The sequence below is a fragment of the Thalassophryne amazonica genome, chromosome 12 (assembly GCF_902500255.1).
Source record: "Thalassophryne amazonica chromosome 12, fThaAma1.1, whole genome shotgun sequence".
Classification (NCBI taxonomy): Eukaryota; Metazoa; Chordata; class Actinopteri; order Batrachoidiformes; family Batrachoididae; genus Thalassophryne; species Thalassophryne amazonica.
In genome coordinates this window covers 29,446,006-29,464,954 of record NC_047114.1, presented here as the reverse complement: position 1 = coordinate 29,464,954, position 18,949 = coordinate 29,446,006, and the positions used below count along the sequence as shown (strand labels likewise).

Here is an 18,949-nt window from a genome sequence, read left to right as displayed (position 1 = left end):
CATTCAGTGTTGGTTTTTGGCCTTGCCGCTTGTATAAAGTTCTCCAGATTATCTGAATCTTCTGATTATATTATGGACCGTAGATGATGGAATCCCTAAATTCCTTGCAATTGAACATTGAGAAACATTGTTCTTAAACTATTGGACTATTTTTTTCACGCAGTTGTTCACAAAGCGGTGATCCTCACCCCATCTATGCTTGTGAACGGCTGAGCCTTTTGATGCTCCTTTTATACCCAATCATGACACTCACAATTAGTGTCCTCAGTTCCCAAACGCTTATTGAGCATTGTTAGAAGGAAAGGTGATGTAACACAGTGGTAAGCATACCACTGTCCCAGCTTTTTTGAAATGTGTTGCAGGCATCCATTTCAAAATGAGCAAATATTTGCACAAAAACAAAGTTTATCAGTTTTGAACATTAAATATCTTGTCTTTATGGTGTATTCAATTGAATATAGGTTGAAGAGGATATGCAAATCACTGTATTCTGTTTTTATTTACATTTTACACAATGTCCCATCTTCATTGGAACTGGGGTTGTATACAGTGAGACAAGAAACTCCAGGACCCTAAAGACTTGGGCCTTCATTCTCTTGTAAAGGTAATCACGTTGCCAAAACACTTGTGTCCAGTAACCTCATGACTCCATAAGCTCTTTTCAGATGGCTCTCAACCTCAAAGATCGAGTACCCAGAGATATCAACGTCACTGCCATGATAACCGTTTAAAAACAGCCATTCTTATGCACGGTGTGTACCTTTTTTAGAGACTGTCAGCAGGGATTAAAGTTCTCAGTCGTGATGGATTTCCATCAGTTGGTCTAATGCTGTCCTGACGCGAAATCAAGGCTGGATGTAAGATATCAAATTTACCACATCCCTGGGACACAAGTGCGGCATGTTCAAAAATCCATTTTTAGAAGAACGTCTGTGGTGTGTTTTTGTTTTTTCTCCGAGCTGCCATTGAGCCCCTGTCTGTTCCTCTGTGTCCATTCTGCACTCTGCAGGAGGAGGAGGGAAGAGGGACAGTGTCTTGAGCAGAGTGCAGAGTTTTGCAAACATTTTTTAAACTTTTCTTTTCTTTCAGAGTCTGCTCTGAGTGTCTCTTTGAGTGTCCTCACTGTGTGCTGCAGACCCATGAGGCATTAACAAACACCAACATTTTTTCCTCTCCAAAATACACCTAAAATCTCTTTCTGAGGATGGCATAACATAAAATGCACTCATAAAACCTTCTTACCTCTCAATCAGGTCGCGATTGTCATATAAATACACAACTTCTCAATTATTCCTGCGCAGACTGCAAATCAGGGGTGAATCCAGATGGAAAGAGGGTGTTGTGGGGAGCGGGGGTGGAATGTGCCCTCCACAACACCCCTTGATTAAAGGTCTATTTTTAATTGCCCAAAAAAATGTTAAGGGGTCTACTAGGAGGCTGAAGCTCTGTTGAATATATGCTCAAAGAACACCATTGGTCGCCAAAGTGTGACACAGCGGAAGCACAAAGGCAGCTCAGTGGACACACAGGTCTCCATGGAAGCTGGTGGTGAAATGATGCAGGAGGCACGTTGGAGCACCTAAACAGAAAGGTCATCTATAAACACATCAAGCATTTTAAGAGAGACCTGCCGCTGACGTCACTACTCTGATTGGCTGTCACCTCCACCACTCAAAACAAAAAAACGGAACAGATTGAAACAGAATGTGACTTTTTAACCTCTTAAAATAGGTCAAGGTTAGCCATCTTTGAACTTGTCCAAGGTCTGTGTCCCAAGAAGATTCCCTGTGAATTTGAAGACTCAGGACAGTATTACTGTCCAGTCCTGGCAGTAATAGGACTGGACCTATGCTGAGCACAGACAGATGCGGACGCAAAGTCTTTGCACTACCCAATGGCCTTATTTCATGGCCTCGGGTAAAAATCAAACGTAATAGTAAATGCTCAGCAGTGTTACACGTCACTTTGTCCTCTCTGATTCTTGTAGGTTGATATGGGTTTCTGTATTTAAGAAAAACATGTTTTACTTGTGTACTCTTTCACAACTAGTCATCTTCACAGTGGTTATTCTTTGTCCTGACAATCTCTGTTTTTTCATTAAGGGGATGAGGAAGATGAGGATGATGAAGATGATGATGACATTGTATGCTCCATATGTCAAGACGAAACCTCAGAGGAGCCCAATGAGATTGTCATTTGTGACAGCTGTGGACAAGGTACTGTTCACTGCCACATGATGAAGTATGTAATTACTGCTGCTTGAAGAATATTGACAATATTAAATATTTCTGTAGCTCAGCAGCATATAACACTAGAATTATTAAGCTCATACAATTGTATATGGAGATACGTAACTTGTATAAGAGAAAATTGTAAAAGTACAGTTTATGTGACAGTAAACTGGAACAAGTAATGTTCTCTCTGGAAAATTGTTGTATGATGCCTTCCGTAATTTGGAAAAGATTATGTTGTGGAAAATCTCTTTCATGTCTTTACCTCAGATGACGTTCTCGGAATTATTCAGCCCTACTGTTGCTGATGCACTTGTTCCTGTTAATTCAGTTTATTTATATTGTGCCAAATCATAACAAAGTCAGCTTCACATGGGTGTGGTCTAACCTTACCAAACCCCATGAACAAACACATAGATGACAGTGGTAAGGAAATCTCCCTTTGGTGTTTGTTTGTTTGTTTTTTTCCCCATTTTTGATAAAGAAACCCCAGTAAACCAGACTTAGGGATGACCCATTGCTTAGAGCATTCTAACAGTAATAGAGTTCAAATAAACAAACAAAAAATCCAGTGCAAATGTGTTTCTAAGAAGTCCCAGTTGTAGGCCTTTGTTAAATGCTGTAAATCTGCATCTATTTTGACAGGTTGTCATGGGTAAGTATGCAGCTTCATCCAGAGGTCCAGCAGGCAGCAAGTTCTAGGTTCTAGTTGTGGCAACAGAACCTCAAACAGAGAAAGAGAGCAGAATTAATCGGCCGGAATTAACAGCACCTAAGATGCTAGTTCGCAGCTTTTTAACCAACAGAGTAGCACAGAGGTTACTAATGTGGTTGCTGGCAGCTAGCAGTTTGCTTCAATAACAGAACCAGAATTTTTTCTTTAAATAGCCAAGTGGCCTCTGTGTGCGTGTATGCATGCGTATGCGCGTGTGTATGGCTTCGATCATGGAGAAACCGGGGAGAGCTGACATTTGTCCTTTGGTATGCCTGTGTGTTTTGGGTCAGGGATGAATGCCGTGAAAACGGAAAATTGATAGGACTAAATTTGGAGAAATTTGTGATATTAACTAACAACAGTGAACAATGGATGTTGATAATTAAATTCTGGACTTGTACGCCATTCCAGCAGGGGGTGGTAAATCATCTATATATTAAAAGCCAAGTAGTGTCTGTGTATGTGTATGCATGCATGTGTGATTTTATTTATTAAATTCAATGTAAGTATGTGATATACAGTTGTATGCAAAAGTTTGGGCACCCCTGATAATTTTCACCATTTTCCTCTATAAATCATTGGTTGTCTGGATCAGAAATTTCAGTTATACAGTAGTGTTCAGAATAATAGTAGTGCTATGTGACTTAAAAGATTAATCCAGGTTTTGAGTATATTTCATATTGTTACATGGGCAACAAGGTACCAGTAGATTCAGTAGATTCTCACAAATCCAACAAGACCAAGCATTCATGATATGCACATCCTTAAGGCTATAAAATTGGGCTATTAGTAAAAAAAAAAAGTAGAAAAGGGGGTGTTCACAATAATAGTAGCATCTGCTGTTGACGCTACAAACTCAAAACTATTATGTTCAAACTGCTTTTTTAGCAATCCTGTGAATCACTAAACTAGTATTTAATTGTATAACCACAGTTTTTCATGATTTCTTCACATCTGCGAGGCATGGAGTCAATCAACTTGTGGCACCTTTCAGCTGTTATTCCACTCCAAGATTCTTTAACAACATTCCATAATTCATTCACATTTCTTGGTTTTGCTTCAGAAACAGCTTTTTTGATGTCACCCCACAAGTTCTCAATTGGATTTAGGTCCGGAGATTGAGCAGGCCACTCCAAAACATTCATTTTGTTGGTTTGAAACCAAGATTTTGCTTGTTTACTAGTGTGCTTGGGGTCATTGTCTTGTTGAAACACCCATTTCAAGGGCATGTCCTCTTCAGCATAAGGCAACATGACCTCTTCAAGTATTTTGACATATCCAAACTGATCCACGATACCTGGTATGCGATATATAGGCCCAACACCATAGTAGGAGAAACATGCCCATATCATGATGCTTGCACCACCATGCTTCATTGTCTGCACTGTGAACTGTGGCTTGAATTCAGATTTTGGGGGTCGTCTCACAAACTGTCTGCGGCCCTTGGACCCAAAAAGAACAATTTTACTCTCATCAGTCCACAAAATATTCCTCTATTTCTCTTTAGGCCAGTTGATGTGTTCTTTGGCAAATTGTAACCTCTTCTGCACATGTCTTTTATTTAACAGAGGGACATTGCGGGGGATTCTTGCAAATAAATTAGCTTCACACAGGCATCATCTAACTGTCACAGCACTTACAGGTAACTCCAGACTGTCTTTGATCATCCTGGAGCTGATCAATGGGTGAGCCTTTGCCATTCTGCTTATTCTTCTATCCATTTTGATGGTTGTTTTCCATTTTCTTCCACGTGTCTCTGGTATTTTTGTCCATTTTAAAGCATTGTAGATCATTGTAGATGAACAGCCTATAATTTTTTGCACCTGCGTATACGTTTTCCCCTCTCCAATCAACTTTTTAATCAAACTGCTGTTCTTCTGAACAATGTCTTGAACGTCCCATTTTCCTCAGGCTTTCAAAGAGAAAAGCATGTTCAACAGGTGCTAGCTTCAATCTTAAATAGGGAACACCTGATTCACACCTGTTTGTTCCACAAAATTGACGAACTCACTCACTGAATGCCACACTACTATTATTGTGAACACCCCCTTTTCTACTTTTTTTTACTAATAGCCCAATTTTATAGCCTTAAGAGTGTGCATATCATGAATGCTTGGTCTTGTTGAATTTGTGAGAATCTACTGAATCTACTGGTACCTTGTTTCCCATGTAACAATAAGAAATATACTCAAAACCTGGATTAATCTTTTTAGTCACATAGCACTACTATTATTCTGAACACTACTGTATATATCATATAGCAGACGAACACACCGATATTTGAGAAGTGAAATGAAGTTTCTAGTATTCACAGAAAGTATGCAATAGTTACTTAAACAAAATTGGGCAGATGCCTAAATTTGGGCACCCTTGTCATTTTATTTTAATACATTTAGCACTAATTATTGGAACACAAAATTGGTTTGGTAAGCTCATTGACCCTTCACCTCCTGACACAGGTTAATCCAGTCATGAGAAAGGGTATTTAAGGTGACCATTTGCAAATGTTTTCCCCTTTGCATCTCTTCTAATGAGTGGCAACATGGGAGCCTCTAAACAACTCTCAAATTACCTGAAAACAAAGATTGTTCAGCATCATGGTTTAGGGGAAGGATGCTAAAAGCTATCTCAGAGATTTCATCTGTCAGTTTCTACTGTGAGGAACATATTGAGGAAATGGAAGACCGCAGGCACAGTACTAGTTAAGGCCCGAATTGGCAGTCCAAGAAATATCTCAGATAAGCTGAATGAGGATGGTGAGAACAGTCATAGTCAACCCACAGACCTGCTTCAAAGACCTACAACATGATCTTGCTGCAGATAGCGTCTCTGTGCATCCTTCAACTATACAGCGCACTTTGCACAAGGAGATGCTGTATGATGCTGTAATGCAGAGGAAGCTTTTTCTGCGTACACCACAGAGTCGCTTGAGGTATGCTAAAGCATATTTAGACAAGCCAGCTTCATTTTCAAATAAGGTGCTGTGGACTGATGAAACTAAATTTGATTTATTTCGACATAACAAGGGGCGGTATGCATGGCTGAAAAAGAGCACAGCATTCCAAGAAAAACACTTGCTACCTACAGTAAAATTTGGGGTAGTTCCATCATGCTCTGGGGCTGTGTGCCCAGTGCAGGTCCTGGGAATCTTGTTAAAGTTGAGGGTCACATGGATTCCAGTCAATATCAGCAGATTCTTGAGAACAATGTTCATGAATCAATGACACAGTTGAAGTTGCGCCGAGGCTGGATCTTTCAACAAGACAACGACCCTAAACACTGCTCAAAATCTACTAAGGCATTCTTGCAGAGGAACAAGTACAACTTTCTGGAGTGGCCATCTCAGTCCCCAGACCTGAATATTATTGAAAATCTGTGGTGTGATTTTTAAGCAGGCTGTCCATGCTCAGAAACAAACAAACCTGACTGAATTGGAGGTGTTTTGTAAAGAAGAATTGTCCAAAATACCTTCAACCACAATCCAGACTCTCATTGGACGCTATAGGAAGTGTTTAGAGGCTGTTATTTCTGCAAAAGGAGGATAAATATTGATGTTTTGTTTTTTTTTTCTGTTGGGTGCCCAAATTTATGCACCTACCTAATTTTGTTTATACAATTATTGCACACTCTGTAAATCCTATAAACTTCATTTCACTTCTCAAATATCACTGTGTTTGTCTGCTCTGTGATATGAATTTGATCCAAACAACCAATGATTTATAAAGGAAACTCATGAAAATTATCAGCAGTGCCCAAACTTTTGCATACAACTGTAATTGTAAATACATTAACAATGCATGGATGACACAGGAAAGTGTAAAAACGTATTTCCATTGTGGTCCATTTAAAAATCAATTGACAAAATAGAACTGATAATAAAATTTAATAATAACAATACCAATCAGAAATTTCTGACGTCTGCCAATCCGAATCACCTCCCAAATTCAGTGGAGTCTTCCATGCCCTAAAATCTATCTGTGGTGCAAATGTGGTGAGAATTCATGAAGTAGTTTTAAAGTCATCCCTCAAAGCCTATATAAAGGGAAATCTTGATCCAGAATCCGGATCCTGATCCGGTGTCGCCGACCAAAAGGCCCCCCCTAAAACTCAGCCTGCCCTGCCTTCACTGCGCGGGCGTTATTTCAGAGGGTCAGCTGTGATCCACTGATTATCACCTCGTTTCTGCTTCAAACTGCACTCCAGTCATCTATCACAGCGACTTATATCTGAAGCTTTTGTACAACAATCACTTCCACATAAATTCAGTGTTATTTCATAATAAAAGACGGCGGACCGATCAGAGCGCCACAGCAGCACGTCTGCTGCTGCGCCTATGCCATTTCGGTGCGATTTATCGCCTCATTTTTGCTTAAAACTGACTTTAGAATTAGAGATTTTACTTTGTCATCTGTTGGTTAATAATCTCATTATTCTCTTTGATCACTTTTGCTGTAGAGAGTCAGTCTCAGATGTGCTGCTGTGGTCCCAAATCGTGCATGCGCAGTGAAGGCAGGACGGACCAATTTTTAGGGGGGACCATTTGGTCTGCCACCCCGGATCACCTCCAAAATTTAATGGTCTTCCATGGCTGAATACAATGGTGTCCATAGACATTCCAGAAAGGACCAAGATGGTGCAGGTTGTCTTTGTAGCCAGTTGGGGGAGGTGTTGGTCTAGTGGTTAAGCATTGGGCTTGAGACCAGAGGATCCTTGGACCAGAGGATCCTGACCGGAAAATCACTAAGGGCCCTTGGGTAAGGTCCTTAATACCCTAGTTGCTCCTGGTGTGTAGTGGGGACCTTGCATGACAGCAGCCTGACATCGGGGTGCATGTGAGGCATTGATGTGTAAAGCGCTTTGAGCGTCTGATGCAAATTGGAAAAGCGCTATATAAATGCAGTCCATTTACCATTTCTTTACCAAAAGGCAATTTCACTGATGAACTCATCCCATCTGCTCAAAGTGATGTTACTCAGTGAAATCACCTGCTTGAGTCAGTGGCTGCAAAGAAAACCTGTACCCTCTTAGCCCATTCTGGAATGTCTCTGGACACCACTGGCTTAATATGTATTTGATGAGAATCTGTGACGTAGTTTTGACATAGTCCTTCAAAGACTATATAATGTGAAACTTGATCCAGAATCTAGATCTGGATCCAGATCACCTCCAAAATTTCATGGCTTCTTCCATGGCCTAATATGTATCTGTGGTTAAAAATTTCATCAAAATCCGTGCAGTAGTTTTGATGTAATCCTTCTAACAGTCAGACAGACAAATAAATAAATACACGCAGGTGATTTTATTACATCCTTGGCAGACGTTATAATAATGATAATATTAATAATATTATGACTAAAAATAATGTGTGTATGATAACAATTGTTAATGACACAATTTAGAAGCAATGGTTTGATATAGCGCAAGTATGCTAGGCATATGGAATGCTTTGTTTTAATTAAACAGTCAGATTCCCCCGGTCCTCTCCAGTTCTAAGTCAGCTGCTAGGCGCCTGAACTGAACTGATGAGTCTTTAGACATGAATGACTCCGGAGAATCAAGCCTGGGTCCCACCGAATAATAAGCCATGAATAATGAATAATTCAAAGAATGACCCACGTTTTCATCTATCACATATCCACTACTAAGGTGCCTCTATATGCCTCTCTGTACCCTGAATGTGCCACATAGCATCCTCTAGTGAGCCACGACCGACCTGTCATTAGAGCCTTGAATGGCTCGTATCAGCAATGCTAAGCCACGTAGTGCCATGATAATGCCATGTTGGTGCACGTTTATGCATGGGTTTGGTCCAAACCTCCAGCCCTCCCACACCTGGTCCCTTTTTAAAATGTGAGTTTTCAATTCAGAGCAGCATTTAAAGATGTCAGATTTTTTTAAATACAGTCCAAAAATAGATGCTCTAGTACAGTCCCACGGTTGTGCGCTGTGCGCCAGGCTGCTGTCCACCTGTAATGCACCAGACCAGCTAGAACCAAACCAAGGGTTCCTGGACAGCCGCCTCTGTGCTCCTCACTGGCTCTGCAGCTCGCTGGCTTTATTTTTTTCTCCGGCTTTAAATACACACATTGTGATCCCACTTTTAGCTTTGTGTTCGTCCATTTATTTCTGCAAAATCGCTCTTTTGCGTGCGTGCTGCTGTTCTACATTCCTGGAGAGCCAGCTCTGTGCTTGTTCTCATTGGCTTTCTTTCCATTCATGGCTTGCTGGCTTTATTTTTTCCCTGGCTTTAAACAGTCATTTTCACACCGTGATCCCACTTTTAACTTTTTGTTCATCCATTTATTTCTGCAAAATTGCTCTTTTGCACATGTGCGCTGCCTTTCTACACACACAATGAGGTGGCTGCTTTAATTATATACACCTGCTGCCACAACTCATGGGGATCACTTTCAAAAAAAAAAAAAAATGTTTCTTTATTTCTTCCGCAACTTACAAGTCACCGTGATACAACTTTTAACTTTGTGTTATGTCTTCAAAATTGGTCTTTTGCGCGCTTTCCTTCTGTGTTGCTGCATGATTCTGCGCTGCTTTTAGCGGCTTCACTGGAGTTATTTCTTCCACGGCTTTAAACACACAGCCACTTTCACACAGTCATCCAAATTTTAACTTTGTTTTCATCCATTATTGACAGAAAAATCACTTTTGTCAGCTGGCGTACTGCCTAAATCCTCCTTTGGAGCATGATGAGTCACTGCCACAGTGCGCACACAGCGGAGCTCATGTGATCCATTAACAAGATATTAAATCAACCATAGGCATACTTTTACAGCTAGGAACTGTTTTATCAAGCTATAAAAACATTAAAAATAGTTACCTTAAGCTGTTCAAAATACATTCCATATGGAGCAGGAAATGGAGGAAAAAAGCGTTCAGATGAAACAGTCCTCTGTGATTCCAGAAGCGATTAGAGGTGTTTTCAGCATGCAAGGCAGAAAATGATTAATCCGCTACAAAATAATTGTTTTATATACAGCATCCAGTGCACAGAGCAGGTGGTATTGTGTTTGTGCAAAAGGGCAGCCGCTCCAAAAATAGCCTCTCAGGTCCTGTGTCGCTGCCATTTGCATGAATAAGGGGCTTTTAGCAGCCTCGTAAGCACCACGCACATGCCTCTAAGTCATCGTAGTAACTCGTACACAAACTGCCCCACGCTGTTGCTAAATTTTGAACATCTGGAAATTAGCGCCACACTCAGAGAGGAGCCTCTAACAGCCACTCAAATCCACCATTCCCCCATGGTAGTTGAAGAAAACCTCTCGTAGCAAAGAAAACATACTGTGTGGCTCATTATTCATCCTTCATTATTTGGTGGGACCCAAGCGTCAGATTCTTTTTATGTCAGCAGGCAGATTGTTCCACAGAACAGGCACATAAGAGAAAGCTCCCTAAATTTAGCGACATGTAGTAATCCTGTGTCCTGTGCCGGTACATAAGGTTTAATTAGGTTGTCCAGATAGGCAGGTGCTAGTCAATGAAAGATTTTTGTATGTTTTGTAAAAAAAAAAAAAAAAAAAAAAAAAAAGAAAATCTAAATTTGACCTAGCAGGGACATGAAGCCAGTGAAGGGAGGCCAAAATCGTGGTAATATGGTCAAACTTTCTGCTTCTAGTCAAAGTTCTAGGAGCAACATTTTGAACCAGTTGGAGACTGGAATAGGACATTGCAGGAATCCAATCTAGAAGAGACAAAGGCATGGATCAGTGTCTCTGAGTCAGCCATAGACAGGACAGGATGAATCCTCGCAGTATTACAGAGGTGGAAGAAAACAGACCTAGTGATTTCTCTAATGTGTAGGTTGAAGGACAGTGTGACTGTAGGATCGAAGATCACTCCAAGGTTTTTCACTTCATCACTGCGATGTATAACAAGAGTCTAGGGTTAGCGTTAGCTGGTCAAACGGATGCCTGTGTTTCGCCAAACCAATGACTGCTATCTCAGTCTTGTCCATGTTTAAAAGTAAGAAGTGATAGACATCCATCTTTCACTGTATTCTGTAAAGTCTTATCGTGTGTCAGATTATCTGTCGCTCTTGGTATGTACAACTGTCATCGGTGTAACAATCAAAGCTAATCCCAAAATGTTGCAGTATCTGCCCAAAGGGTGCTTTAGAGGGAGAATAGCAGGGGGCCTAAATTGGACCCTTGTGGAACCCCATATGTCATAGGAACAAGATTTGAAGTGACATTGTGGAGGAAACAGAGAGCAGCTAGTTTAAGTAAGATGTCAATGATGCAAGAACATTACCACATCCCGAAGTGGTTCTTGAGCCTGTCTTGTAATGTATGATGAGCCACTGTGTCGAATGCAGCTCGGAGATCTAACAATAGCAGCACTGTAGTGGTGTCAGTCCATTGCAAGCAGGGACAAAAAAAATATGTTGTGATATTTTCTTTTTTAATCTTATTTTTGGAGACAGTTTCTCAGTTTACTTTGGTTATTGTGTCACACTGCAGCTGCGTATTCATGTTGTTTTTGTTTTTAAATGAACTACTTTTCTCTTAGGGTACCATCAACTGTGCCACTCCCCTATTATTGATGCCATTGTCATAGACTCAGATGAAAAATGGCTTTGCTCGGAATGTGAGCTTGCTGCTGCATCTAAGGTAAACTTAAGATACAAATACAAACCATTTTCACCTGTATTAGCTTTTGTACCATGAACCATTTGGACTTTAGATAAAAATCAGAAGTAATCAACCTCTGCATTATAGACTTTTAAATTTGGCTTAACAGATGTAAAAAACAAACAAAAACCCACCAACAAGAGAAACAAAACAAAAGCAGTGACCAGATAAGTGTTTGTGTAGTACTGTGCCCTTTTCTCAAACAAGTACAGTCAGGTCCATACATAATTTGGGCGGTGCTACAATTTTTGTAATTTTGCATGTGGACACCACCACAATGGAATTAAAGTGAAACAGTTTAGATGTGTTTGGAGTGTGGGCCATCGGCTTTGATTCAGTGGGTTTAACAAAATTACTGAAGTAATCATTGAGGAATTCTATACCCATTGTTCAGAGGCCTAAGTGATGGGATAGTATTGTTAATGCAAGCTATCACTTTTACAGTGAGTGTTTTATTTTTTATTTTTTTATTTTTTTTATTTTTTTGGACATATTGGAAATGTTATGTCTTGGACATTACTTACATCAGCCATTAGGATTTGACAGTATTGCACTTCAGGGTAAAGCTGTCTGGAGTAAGCAGTTATCAAAAACTGAGTGATTCATCTTTTTCTGTTTTGCATTAATGATTATGCAGTGTCATGGTGCTAACTACAGAAATATGTTTAAATAAATGAATTCAAAGTAAAGCATCAGCAGAGAACCATGTTGTTGAATTTTGTTGCATTTTGGTGGTGGTGGAATTGTCCACTGATGGGTTTGAGGAGTTTCTTCTGTTTCAAAAGTCAGGCTGGGTCCTGAATTGCAATTTTGTTTTGTGGCATTGCCGGAAATGCTTCGTAACTATTGAGTACTGAAAAATTCCATCTGTCATGGAGTTGAAAAATAAAACAAAAATTTGTACTGTAATGTGTAGTGTAATTTTCTTTTTGTTAAAATATTATTCAGAAAAAATCAGATGGGGAAAAAGTACATGTCAGGTCAGGGTTAGCATTGATCCTGGGACTGGTAATACTGTAACCCAGTGCAACCTGCTACATGGACAGGTGGTTGTTGTTGAAAGTAGCTTGTCCAAATTCTTGTTCCTCAGGAATTTGCGTGCAGTTTGACTGGAGGACTTGCAGACCTGGACACAACTGGTGATCCAAAGAAGTTTTTGGATGTCTTCTCCAACCAGTCCCAGAAAGTTGTTGAGGATTGTGTTGGGGTTACTAGTGTCCATAGCAGAAAGTGTTTCATATCTGAGGCCATTCTTCATCATCATCAAGTGGAGTCAGTCCACGGCTTGATGGAAATCTTCTGTATAGGGAGCTATAGCCCCTTTCACACCATGCCCACTCCAAGTTGCATCATGCGGCATCATGGCAACGCCACGTGGATGCAGCCTAGTGTCGAGACAGTGTAGCTCAATGGCAGAACACAGTGACGGACGCAAAGGATGAAGCAAATCGGACAGCAAAAAATAAACATGTTTAATTTTTTTTCTGCGTCGACCACAAGTCAGGGCAAAGCAATGGTACTCAATGTGACTGGAAGCCACACCCTCACAATATGTTACCCGACGCCAGTTTATGATTCCTGCTGTGTTCCATTGTTCCTCAAGTATAAATCACGCAGGATTGTTTTTATACCGTGCACAATGCAGTAAAACTACATGCTCAAAGAGCACAGAAAAAAAAAAACCTCGCTCTTAAATTCTCCCACAACTGTGTTTGTATAAAGTCCATAAAAGTCCTGCTCACAGACTGATTGCCAGAGACAGGACATCTCCACATCCAGTAAAAAGTCTGGACATCTCCACTCCACTCACGGGCGATTTGTTCGCGCACACGTCAACAGTTAAAAGAAAGAAGAAAAAAAAGCTGTCTGGCTGCAGGTGGTTCCTCGCTCTCCTCTGTAGTTAAGATATGATGGAAAATCCAAATAAAAAACCCACAGTTATGCATATATTTACTTTTTCTGTTGCACACAGTATGAATAAAAAATATTTCATGTTTTGTGTTGTAAACTTGATTTTATTTATTAATATATATCTATTCCTGCATTTCAGGTCTACATCACATTCCAAAAAAGAGTTGAGACAGGGGCAGTTTAGGGCTAGTGTTGAGGTAAAACAAATTAAATGATGTTATTTCAAATGGGTAATATCAATAGGTGATTGTAATCATGATTTAGTACAAAAGCAGTATCCACGAAAGGCTGAGTTTTTGAGGAGCAAAGATGGGAAGAGGATCTTCAGTTTGTCAATTGACATTATTGAAATTATTAAAAAACTATTTTCCTCAAAGAAAGATGGGAAAGAATTAAGCAAATTTCTCCCTCTGCAGTCAGTGTGTAATATCATTAAATGATTAATTACAAGGGTGCAAGCCTTAGTTGAACACTTGTGATCTCTAAATTCCTCAGGCGGCACTGCACCACCATCTGTGAACAGCTGATGTAATTACAAAGGGAAAGGTCTACTTTAGGAAACCTTTTCCAAGCACTTGGGATGGAATGACTGAGCCAAAGCTCGAGCAATTTATCGATCTCGGCCATGTACCAGTTGACCCAAGTGCAGCAGTCATTAATCGAGCACAGAAATGACTCTGCCCTGCCCACAACCATGGCACACTGCTCTGCTGATTATCTGACCGACTCTGGAGAATTTCCAAAAAAGAACAATCTCCATTACACTGGAGCAGCATCAAAATAGCTGAGCAACCAAATATGTGTGCAGCTCTAGACGCATTCACATGTGCAGCCAAATGGACAGAGAAATAATCTGTAGTAATTTTCACATCATAACAACAGCATTAAATAATTAACACCTGTTACTGGACTTTCTGTGACTGGGGAAAGAAATCACTTATGGAAAATATGAAAACAATTTTTAAAATCCATTTCAGTGACTGAAGAAGAAGCTCTGTGACACACAAGACCTGGATTATATCAAAGTGAAAGCTGATGGTCATCTTAAATTTCTATAGTGTAAAACCTTCAACAGTATATTATACAGTACATTCACTCAGGGCTAGTTTACAGCTGTATCAGGTAAAAAGGAAAATAAAAAAAATGTGCATTCATATACATATAATGTGTGTTTGTGTGTAGAATCAGAAATTCTACCAGTAGAGACTAGCAGAGTCTCCAATCTGAGAATCTACTGGCAGAATCTCAGTAGACACTCCGATCGGAGATTCTACTAGTAGAGCATCCATTGATTACAAGTTATTACTTTCTTACTGTGATCACTTCAGCATGGTTTGATTCATTGGTTTTCAAACTGGGGGGCGCCAGAGTTCTTCAGGGGGAGCGCAAGGAATGGGTATCGAGAATCAGTTCTTTTTGAGAATCGTTAAGAAATAATTTGATCCACTGACATCAATAGCCTTTTGCTTTATGGGGCTGCGTTTCAGAGACATGTTTTATTACACACACACACACACACACATATATATACACTGAGGAAAATAAGCATTTGAACACCCTGCGATTTTGCAAGTTCTCCATTTAGAAATCATGGAGGGGTCTGAAATTTTCATCTTAGGTGCATGTCCACTGTGAGAGACATAATCTAAAAAAAAAAATCCGGAAATCACAATGTATGATTTTTTTTTTTAAAATAATTTATTTGTATGTTACTGCTGCAAATAAGTATTTCAACACCTGTGAAAATCAATGTTAATATTTGGTACAGTAGCCTTTGTTTGCAATTACAGAGGTCAAACGTTTCCTGTAGTTTTTCACCAGGTTTTCATACACTGCAGCAGGGATTTTGGTCCACTCCTCTATACAGATCTTCTCCAAATCTTTCAGGTTTGGAGTTTCAGCTCCCTCCAAAGATTTTCTATTGAGTTCAGGTCTGGAGACTGGCCAGGCCACTCCAGGACCTTGAAATGCTTCTTACGGAGCCCCTCCTTAGTTGCCCTGGTTGTCTGTTTGGGGTCATTGTCATGCTGGAAGACCCAGCCATGACCCATCTTCAATGCTCTTACTAAGGGAAGGATGTTGTTTGCCAAAATCTTGCAGTACATGACCCCTTCCATCCTCCCTTCAATACGGGTCCATCGTCCTGTCCTCTTTGCAGAAGAGCACCCCCAGAGTATGATGTTTCCACCCCCATGCTTCACGGTTGGGATGGTTTTCTTGGGGTTGTTCTCATCCTCTAAACATGGTAAGTGGAGTAGATCCCAAAAAGCTCTATTCTGGTCTCATCTGACCACATGACCTTCTCCCATGCCTCCTCTGGATCATCCAGATGGTCACTGATGAACTTCAAATGGGCCTGGACATGGGCTGGCTTGAGCAGGGGGACCTTGCTGCCCTGCAGGATTTTAAACCATGACAGTATCATGTGTTACTAATGTAATCTTTGTGACTGTCGTTCCAGCTGTCTTCAGGTCATTGACCAGGTCCTCCTGTGTAATTCTGAGCTTTCTCAGAATCATCCTTACCCCACAAAGGGAGATCTTGCATGGAATCCCAGGCCGAGGGAGATCGACAGTCATCTTGTGTTTCTTCCACTTTCTAATAAATAATCATAACAGTTGTTGTCTTCTACCAAGCTGCTTGCCTGTTGTCCTGTAGTCCATCCCAGCCTTGTGCAGGTCTACAGTTTTGCCCCTGGTGTCCTTAGACAGCTCTTTGGTCTTGGCTATGGTGGACAGGTTGGAGTGTGATTGATTGTGTGAACAGGTGTCTTTTATACAGGTAACAAGTTCAAACAGGTGCAATTAATACAGGTAAAGAGTGCAGAATAAGAGGGCTTCTTAAAGAAAAGTTAACAGATCTGTGAGAGCCAGAATTCTTGCTGGTTGGTAGGGGTCAAATACTTATTGCGCAGTAACATACAAATAAATTATTTAACAAACTCATACATGTGATTCCGGATTTTTTTTTTTTTTTTTTTTTTTTTGTTTTTTTTTAAAGATTAGTCTCTCACAGTGGCATGCACCTAAGATGAAAATTGTCAGACCCTCCATGATTTCTAAGTGGGAGAACTTGCAAAATCACATGGTGTTCAAATGCTTATTTTCCTCAGTGTGTGTGTGTGTGTGTGTGTGTGTGTGTGTGTGTGTGTGTGTGTGTGTGTGTGTGTGTGTGTGTGTGTGTGTGTGTGTGTGTGTATGTATATATATATATATATATGTATATATATATATATATATATGTATATATATATATATATATAATATAGTGTGTGTATACAGTGGGGTAAAAAAGTATTTAGTCAGGCCCTGATTGTGCAAGTTCTCCTACTTAGAAAGATGAGAGGGGTCTGTAATTTTCAACATGGGTACACTTCAACTACAACCCCTGGCAATAATTATGGAATCACCGGCCTCGGAGGATGTTCATTCAGTTGTTTAATTTTGTAGAAAAAAAATCAGATCACAGACATGACACAAAACTAAAGTCATTTCAAATGGCAACTTCTGGCTTTAAGAAACACTATAAGAAATCAGGAAAATAATTGCGGCAGTCAGTAACGGTTACTTTTTTAGACCACGCAGAGGGAAAAAAATATGGAATCACTCAATTCTGAGGAATAAATTATGGAATCACCCTGTAAATTTTCATCCCCAAAACTAACACCTGCATCAAATCAGATCTGCTCGTTAGTCTGCATCTAAAAAGGAGTGATCCACACCTTGGAGAGCTGTTGCACCAAGTGGACTGACATGAATCATGGCTCCAACATGAGAGATGTCAATTGAAACAAAGGAGAGGATTAAAAGAGGATAAATCATCACGCAATGTTGCAATGTTGCAAAAGATGTTGGTTGTTCACAGTCAGCTGTGTCTAAACTCTGGACCAAATACAAACAACATGGGAAGGTTGTTAAAGGCAAACATACTGGTAGATCAAGGAAGACATCAAAGCGTCAAGACAGAAAACTTAAAGCAATATGTCTCAAAAATTGAAAATGCACAACAAAACAAATGAGGAACGAATGGGAGGAAACTGGAGTCAACGTCTGTGACCCGAACTGTAAGAAACCGCCTAAAGGAAATGGGATTTACATACAGAAAAGCTAAACGAAAGCCATCATTAACACCTAAACAGAAAAAAACAAGGTTACAATGGGCTAAGGAAAGCAATCGTGGACTGTGGATGACTGGATGAAAGTCATATTCAGTGATGAATCTCGAATCTGCATTGGGCAAGGTGATGATGCTGGAACTTTGTTTGGTGCCGTTCCAGTGAGATTTATAAAGATGACTGCCTGAAGAGAACATGTAAATTTCCACAGTCATTGATGATATGGGGCTGCATGTCAGGTAAAGGCACTGGGGAGATGGCTGTCATTACATCATCAATAAAATCGTAGTAAAAACTGTGAAAACATTCCTTGCAAAAAGACACATAGGGTCAATGTCATGGCCTGCAAATAGTCCGGATCTTAATCCAATTGAAAATCTTTGGAAGTTGAAGAAAATGTTCCATGACAAGGCTCCAACCTGCAAAGCTGATCTGGCAACAGCAATCAGAGAAAGTTGGAGCCAGATTGAAGAGTATTGTTTGTCACTCATTAAGTCCATGCCTTAGAGACTGCAAGCTGTTATAAAAGCCAGAGGTGGTGCAAAAAAAATACTAGTAATGTGTTGGAGCGTTCTTTTGTTTTTCATGATTCCATAATTTTTTCCTCAGAATTGAGTGATTCCATATCTTTTTCCCTCTGCTTGGTCTAAAAAAGTAATCGTTGCTGACTGCCAGAATTGTTTTTCCTGATTTCTTAAAGCCAGAAAGTTGCCATTTGAAATGACTTTAGTTTTGTGTCATGTCTGTGATCTGCTTTTTTCTACAAAATTAAACAACTGAATGAACATCCTCCGAGGCTGGTGATTCATAATTTTTGCAGGGGTTGTATGGGAGACAAAATGAAAAAAAAAAATCCAAGAAATCACTTTGTAGGATTTTTAAGAATTTATTTGTAATTTATGGTGGAAAATAAGTATTTGATCAATAACAAAAGTTCAACTCAATACTTTGTAACATAATCTTTGTTGGCAATGACAGAGGTCAAGCGTTTCCTGTAAGTCTTCACCAGTGATGCAGGTAACGCGTTACTAAGTAACGCGTTACTCTAATCTAACCACTTTTTTTGTAACGAGTAATCTAACGCGTTAATCTTTCCAAATGAGTAATCAGATTAAGTTACTTCTCCAAGTCACTATGCGTTACTATTATTTTTGCATTGTGGGTCGACAGCAGCATTAAACTTGGTCCGTGGGCAGGAGGTCAGAGTTCGACTGCACTGCCCACTTTAAGTGAGCTGTGAGCTTTTCATCAGCTACGACTCGTCCTCACCTCTTAAAGCGCGGTGAAAACAGCACACCTGCACTGAGCTTTACAAAGTCATTTTTTGCTTTAT

The 18,949-nt window shown here is 40.0% G+C and overlaps 1 protein-coding gene across 1 annotated transcript in view; it reads left to right on the top strand.

Annotated features, from left to right (window-relative positions):
* Positions 1-18,949, top strand: part of mtf2 (metal response element binding transcription factor 2) — a 63,793-nt gene that overhangs the window by 29,085 nt on the left and 15,759 nt on the right. Inside the window, 2 exon segments of the mRNA XM_034183643.1 lie at positions 2,103-2,216; positions 11,470-11,570. Coding sequence (XP_034039534.1) covers positions 2,103-2,216; positions 11,470-11,570 — 215 coding nt within the window.